The sequence below is a fragment of the Sinocyclocheilus grahami genome, unplaced genomic scaffold, assembly GCF_001515645.1.
Source record: "Sinocyclocheilus grahami isolate Dianchi unplaced genomic scaffold, SAMN03320097.WGS_v1.1 scaffold1149.1, whole genome shotgun sequence".
Lineage (NCBI taxonomy): Eukaryota > Metazoa > Chordata > Actinopteri > Cypriniformes > Cyprinidae > Sinocyclocheilus > Sinocyclocheilus grahami.
The window spans coordinates 137170-144669 of NW_015506328.1; the positions used below are offsets into that span (position 1 = coordinate 137170).

A 7500-nucleotide genomic window follows, 5' to 3' on the forward strand; every position below is an offset into this window, starting at 1 on the left:
TGTGTTTCTGTCTGTGTGTGTTTCTGTGTTTCTGTCTGTGTGTGTTTCTGTGTTTCTGTCTGTGTGTGTTTCTGTGTTTCTGTGTTTCTGTCTGTGTGTGTTTCTGTCTGTGTGTGTGTGTGTCTGTCTGTGTGTCTGTGTGTTTCTGTCTGTGTGTGTGTGTGTTTGTTTCTGTCTGTGTGTGTGTGTGTGTCTGTCTGTGTGTTTCTGTCTGTCCTCCAGAGCATGTAGAGCAGCGGCTCCTGCTCATATCCGGGGTCAGTATGTCCCACAGCAGCCTCACGCACACTGCAACTGTGTGTGTGTGTGTGTGTGTGTGTGTGAGAGAGTGTGTGTGTGAGAGTGTGTGTGTGTCTGTGTGTCTGTGTGTGTGAGAGTGTGTGTGTGTTTCTGTCTGTGTCTGTGTGTGTCTGTCTGTGTCTGTGTGTGAGTGTCTGTCTGTGTGTCTGTCTGTGTCTGTGTGTTTCTGTCTGTGTGTGTGTGTTTCTGTCTTTGTGTGTGTGTGTCTGTCTGTGTGTCTTTCTGTGTGTGTGTGTCTGTGTGTGTGTGTCTGTGTGTCTGTGTGTGTGAGAGTGTGTGTGTGTTTCTGTCTGTGTCTGTGTGTGTCTGTCTGTGTCTGTGTGTGAGTGTCTGTCTGTGTGTCTGTCTGTGTGTGTGTGTCTGTGTGTGTCTCTGTGTGTGTGTGTGTGTGTGTGAGAGAGTGTGTGTGTGAGAGTGTGTGTGTGTCTGTGTGTCTGTGTGTGTGAGAGTGTGTGTGTGTTTCTGTCTGTGTCTGTGTGTGTCTGTCTGTGTCTGTGTGTGAGTGTCTGTCTGTGTGTCTGTCTGTGTGTGTGTGTCTGTGTGTGTCTCTGTGTGTGTGTGTGTGTGTGTGAGAGAGTGTGTGTGTGAGAGTGTGTGTGTGTCTGTGTGTCTGTGTGTGTGAGAGTGTGTGTGTGTTTCTGTCTGTGTCTGTGTGTGTCTGTCTGTGTCTGTGTGTGAGTGTCTGTCTGTGTGTCTGTCTGTGTGTGTGTGTCTGTGTGTGTCTCTGTGTGTGTGTGTGTGTGTGTGAGAGAGTGTGTGTGTGAGAGTGTGTGTGTGTCTGTGTGTCTGTGTGTGTGAGAGTGTGTGTGTGTTTCTGTCTGTGTCTGTGTGTGTCTGTCTGTGTCTGTGTGTGAGTGTCTGTCTGTGTGTCTGTCTGTGTGTGTGTGTCTGTGTGTGTCTCTGTGTGTGTGTGTGTGTGTGTGAGAGAGTGTGTGTGTGAGAGTGTGTGTGTGTCTGTGTGTCTGTGTGTGTGAGAGTGTGTGTGTGTTTCTGTCTGTGTCTGTGTGTGTCTGTCTGTGTCTGTGTGTGAGTGTCTGTCTGTGTGTCTGTCTGTGTGTGTGTGTCTGTGTGTGTCTCTGTGTGTGTGTGTGTGTGTGTGAGAGAGTGTGTGTGTGAGAGTGTGTGTGTGTCTGTGTGTCTGTGTGTGTGAGAGTGTGTGTGTGTTTCTGTCTGTGTCTGTGTGTGTCTGTCTGTGTCTGTGTGTGAGTGTCTGTCTGTGTGTCTGTCTGTGTGTGTGTGTCTGTGTGTGTCTCTGTGTGTGTGTGTGTGTGTGTGAGAGAGTGTGTGTGTGAGAGTGTGTGTGTGTCTGTGTGTCTGTGTGTGTGAGAGTGTGTGTGTGTTTCTGTCTGTGTCTGTGTGTGTCTGTCTGTGTCTGTGTGTGAGTGTCTGTCTGTGTGTCTGTCTGTGTGTGTGTGTCTGTGTGTGTCTCTGTGTGTGTGTGTGTGTGTGTGAGAGAGTGTGTGTGTGAGAGTGTGTGTGTGTCTGTGTGTCTGTGTGTGTGAGAGTGTGTGTGTGTTTCTGTCTGTGTCTGTGTGTGTCTGTCTGTGTCTGTGTGTGAGTGTCTGTCTGTGTGTCTGTCTGTGTGTGTGTGTCTGTGTGTGTCTCTGTGTGTGTGTGTGTGTGTGTGAGAGAGTGTGTGTGTGAGAGTGTGTGTGTGTCTGTGTGTCTGTGTGTGTGAGAGTGTGTGTGTGTTTCTGTCTGTGTCTGTGTGTGTCTGTCTGTGTCTGTGTGTGAGTGTCTGTCTGTGTGTCTGTCTGTGTGTGTGTGTCTGTGTGTGTCTCTGTGTGTGTGTGTGTGTGTGTGAGAGAGTGTGTGTGTGAGAGTGTGTGTGTGTCTGTGTGTCTGTGTGTGTGAGAGTGTGTGTGTGTTTCTGTCTGTGTCTGTGTGTGTCTGTCTGTGTCTGTGTGTGAGTGTCTGTCTGTGTGTCTGTCTGTGTGTGTGTGTCTGTGTGTGTCTCTGTGTGTGTGTGTGTGTGTGTGAGAGAGTGTGTGTGTGAGAGTGTGTGTGTGTCTGTGTGTCTGTGTGTGTGAGAGTGTGTGTGTGTTTCTGTCTGTGTCTGTGTGTGTCTGTCTGTGTCTGTGTGTGAGTGTCTGTCTGTGTGTCTGTCTGTGTGTGTGTGTCTGTGTGTGTCTCTGTGTGTGTGTGTGTGTGTGTGAGAGAGTGTGTGTGTGAGAGTGTGTGTGTGTCTGTGTGTCTGTGTGTGTGAGAGTGTGTGTGTGTTTCTGTCTGTGTCTGTGTGTGTCTGTCTGTGTCTGTGTGTGAGTGTCTGTCTGTGTGTCTGTCTGTGTGTGTGTGTCTGTGTGTGTCTCTGTGTGTGTGTGTGTGTGTGTGAGAGAGTGTGTGTGTGAGAGTGTGTGTGTGTCTGTGTGTCTGTGTGTGTGAGAGTGTGTGTGTGTTTCTGTCTGTGTCTGTGTGTGTCTGTCTGTGTCTGTGTGTGAGTGTCTGTCTGTGTGTCTGTCTGTGTGTGTGTGTCTGTGTGTGTCTCTGTGTGTGTGTGTGTGTGTGTGAGAGAGTGTGTGTGTGAGAGTGTGTGTGTGTCTGTGTGTCTGTGTGTGTGAGAGTGTGTGTGTGTTTCTGTCTGTGTCTGTGTGTGTCTGTCTGTGTCTGTGTGTGAGTGTCTGTCTGTGTGTCTGTCTGTGTGTGTGTGTCTGTGTGTGTCTCTGTGTGTGTGTGTGTGTGTGTGAGAGAGTGTGTGTGTGAGAGTGTGTGTGTGTCTGTGTGTCTGTGTGTGTGAGAGTGTGTGTGTGTTTCTGTCTGTGTCTGTGTGTGTCTGTCTGTGTCTGTGTGTGAGTGTCTGTCTGTGTGTCTGTCTGTGTGTGTGTGTCTGTGTGTGTCTCTGTGTGTGTGTGTGTGTGTGTGAGAGAGAGTGTGTGTGTCTGTCTGTGTGTGTGTGAGAGAGCGAGTGTGTGTGTGTCTCTAGAAGACCGCAGCAGTTCTGAGCCTCTGTTGTCTAGGCAGGGGTCGAGGACACACTTGAATGATGCTGTCTGAAAGACCAACCCCTCGATATCACAGATTCCTGTCAGAGAATTAGATTTACAGTCTAAGCTGATTTATTGAAATGGTTGTATTTAGATGCAGTTATATGCAAAACAAGAACAAAGAAATATACAATGTTACAATAACAAACAGTATTAAAATAGGGTATATATTATCCCCTTATCGGTTTATTAATTGCTAGATATACATTTGCAATTGCAGAAAAACAAACAAAAACAAAACTATGGAATAAAGAAATAAAAAGGAAATTGAATTTTTATCTCATTTTATATTTTTACATTTACATTCATGACGTTTATATCTTACAATCTTAAATTTAGATCACAATTATGAGTTTATATCTTGCAATTTTTTAAAATTAAAATCTCACTATTTTGAATTCGTGTCTCACAGTTTTGAGTTATATCTCACAATTCTTAATTTTTTTTGTTGTTGTCAGAATTGCAAGAGAAGTTCATAATCGTCGTGAGATTAAAAAGTCGCAATGAGCTTTTTAATAGTTTTATTGTGTGTCAGAAACAGACTTGCGGTGTTTAGTGAGCGTGTGCGAGTGAAGCATGATGATAATTGCATGTCTGTGTGTCTGTGAGAGGCTGTGGAAGTGTTTCTCAGAGCTGTAGTGTACATGTGACGCACGGCTGCTGTTTGTTCATCTGCTGAGCTTCTGGGAGTTTAATGTCCCTCAAGAACTGAAGAACGCTCTTCATAATCCCAGCGAGCTGCTGACTTGCACTGGTTTTCTCCCGCAGCCGTCTGTATCTGTGTCTGTGTGTCTGTCAGATGGAGCAGCAGGCCAAGCCGTACATGTTTGCGAGCCTGACGCGCCCTCACTCCGAGCAGCTCCTGCAGGGTCTGCAGCTCCTGCGGCAGGATCACGAGCTCTGCGACATCGTGCTGCGGGTCGGAGACGCCAAGATCCACGCGCACAAAGTGGTGCTGGCCAGCATCAGCCCGTACTTCAAGGCCATGTTCACCGGAAACCTGTCCGAGAAAGAGACGTCCGAGGTGGAGTTCCAGTGCGTCGATGAAGCCTCTCTCAAGGTCAGAACACCGCCGCACAGCATGTACAGTAATCACTGATTCTCTAATCACAGCCCTTCTGCACCAACCCCTGCATGCTCAGATCATACTTTAGTGGGGATACGCACAATTCAGAAATAATACCTCAGGCTGCACGGCACGGATTGTACGACAGACTATTTAAATGAAGCAGTGTAGCTGTATGTTTGGTTGAATATAGCCTATTTTATTCTGATAATGAACAGGCTGCAACGTTTGCAGTGCTGCATGTGTGTGCGTGAGGCAGAAAGATAACATACTCCTATTATATATATATATGTATATATAACTGATTCAGCACAAACTTAACGAGTTAAGTGCTCTGTTTCCGTCTCTCGTCAGGCTATAGTGGAGTACGCCTACACCGGAACCGTCTTCATCTCACAGGAAACAGTGGAGACTCTACTTCCTGCCGCCAACCTGCTGCAGGTCAAGCTGGTTCTGAAGGAGTGCTGCAGCTTCCTGGAGAGTCAGCTGGACGCGGGGAACTGCATCGGCATCTCGCGCTTCGCCGAGACCTACGGCTGCCACGAGCTGTGTTTATCCGCCTCCAAATTCATCTGCCAGCACTTCGAGGAGGTGTGCCAGACGGAGGAGTTCCTGGAGCTGACGCGCGCCGAGCTGGACGAGATCGTGTCCAACGACTGCCTGAACGTGCTGACGGAGGAGAGCGTGTTCTACGCGCTGGAGTCCTGGATCAAGTACGATCTGACGGAGCGGCAGCAGTATCTGGCGCAGCTCCTGCACTGTGTGCGGCTACCGCTGCTGAGCGTCAAGTTCCTGACGCGGCTCTACGAGGCTAATCACCTGATCCGAGACGACCACGCCTGCAAACACCTGCTCAACGAGGCGCTCAAGTACCACTTCATGCCCGAGCACCGGCTCTCCTACCAGACGGTGCTGTCCACACGGCCGCGCTGCGCTCCTAAAGTCCTGCTGGCCGTCGGAGGAAAGGCCGGGCTCTTCGCCACGCTGGAGAGGTGATGATTATACTTCACTAACACTCAGAACATCTCCCAACTTTCACTATAAAATAAAGCTTAGCTGAAATATTAAATAAAATAAAAAACAGCATTTCTCATTTTCTTTTAGTTTAACTTCATGTGCTAATAAAATTACAAATGGATAAAAACTATATAGACAACAAAAACTAATAAAAATAACAAAAACACAACAAAATGACTGAAATGAACATGAAAGCAGGACATTTTGAAATAAAATGCAATGCAGAATATTAACAAAAGCTATTATGTTCTCTCAGTGATACTAAAATAGCACTGATTTGGGAGGAACAGTCTTATTGTTTGTTGTTTTTTTAATGCAATGTTTTGCTGTGCTTCTCTGTAGGATTGCACAGTTTGGACAAAAAAAGCTCTTATAAGTTAATATGGTATTATTGTTATATACAAATATTGAATAAAATAAGAAAATATTACTATTGTAATAACATTATTTCACTCACTATAATATAAAAAGAGTATTTAATAATAATAATAATTTGAAATTTAATAAAACTATTTTACAGAAAACTTATTTTCCCCCAAAAATGCTGGGTGAAAATTAATTATTATTTTAAGGTATTATTAATTTGCAATTATTTAAAAAAATACTTAAGTAATTCAATTAAACATTTTTTAAATTCTAATTAAAAAATTTATTTATTTTATATATATATGTATATATATATATATATATGTAATATATATTATAATATATTTTTATTATTAATTGGTAATTATTTGTAATTAATTACATTTACAAAATTATATACATTTTAAAAATTGCTTAATTGTTTTAATTTATAATATAAAAGATATTAATTTGTAATTACTTTAAAAAGTAAAAAATATTTTAAAATGTAATAGTTTTAAAAAGTGCGTAAGTGATTAAATAAAAAAATATATACATTAAATTGAAAGTTACTTGATTGTTTTATGTACTATTAATTTATAATTATTTGAAAAAGTACTTGAGTAAATAAAAAAAAAAGATAAATTAAATTTATTTATATATATATATATATATACTGTATATATATAAATAATAGTTAAACTAATGAATGATATCATGAGGTGGCTACAGATGTTGATTGATTAATGTTTTACTCTGCTGAGCTGATGTAGCTCGATGGAAGTGTGTGTGTGCTCTGTTCATGGTGTGTGTGTGTGTGTGTGTGTGTGTGTGTGTGTGTGTCAGTATGGAGATGTACTTCCCGCAGACGGACTCGTGGATCGGTCTGGCTCCGCTCAGCGTGCCGCGCTATGAGTTCGGCGTGGCGGTTCTGGAGCAGAAGGTGTATGTAGTGGGAGGCATCGCGACACACATGCGGCAGGGCATCAGCTACCGGCGGCACGAGAGCAGCGTGGAGCGCTGGGACCCCGACAGCAACACCTGGGCGTCTGTGGAGCGCATGGCCGAGTGCAGGAGCACGCTGGGTGTGGTGGTGCTAGCGGGCGAGCTGTACGCTCTCGGCGGATACGACGGACAGTACTACCTGCAGTCAGTGGAGAAGTACGGGCCCAAGCTCAAGGAGTGGCAGCCGGTGGCACCGATGACCAAATCACGCAGCTGCTTCGCCACCGCCGCGCTCGACGGCATGATCTACGCCATCGGAGGATACGGCCCCGCCCACATGAACAGGTACGACCCGCCGCAGCAGTGCATTCTGGGAGGAGGCAGCAGTGGGATTATCTTTATCTACAGCTGTTGCTCCTGATGAGACTCTGTCTTTATTACTCACTATTGCCTTACATGTTTATAGAAAGTTAATCTATTATTATATTTATTATGATATTTGACCCTGGAGCACAAAACTACAACTATTTGAAAATCTGGAATCTGAGGGAGCAAAAAAATCTAAATATTGAGAAAATCATCTTTAAAGTTGTTCAAATGAAGTTCTTAGCAATGCATATTACTAATCAAACATTAAGTTTTGATATATTTATGTAGTTAATTTACTTACTAATTTAATTAAGTACTTATAATTAAATAAAAACTGTATAAATTAAACATTACTTACCAGCAGTTAAAGTAATGAGCCTCTGTGAGGTGACGTGCTGATCGTAACTGGTGTCATAACTGCTATTATTATCATCATAACTATTAGAAACGTGTGTGAATTGAAATCGTTTGTTAAAT

The 7500-nt window shown here is 43.9% G+C and overlaps 1 protein-coding gene across 3 annotated transcripts in view; it reads left to right on the plus strand.

Annotated features, from left to right (window-relative positions):
• LOC107567347 (kelch-like protein 28) overlaps positions 1-7500 on the plus strand; it is a 9769-nt gene that overhangs the window by 446 nt on the left and 1823 nt on the right. The window contains exons 2-4 of one of the 3 annotated variants that reach the window (XM_016253013.1): positions 4050-4341; positions 4702-5339; positions 6556-6999. In XM_016253013.1, the coding sequence (XP_016108499.1) occupies positions 4081-4341; positions 4702-5339; positions 6556-6999 (1343 nt within the window). In that variant the 5' untranslated portion in view covers positions 4050-4080. The remainder of the gene's footprint in view (positions 1-4049; positions 4342-4701; positions 5340-6555; positions 7000-7500) is intronic. The other 2 variants (XM_016253014.1, XM_016253012.1) reach the window with 2 other exon arrangements.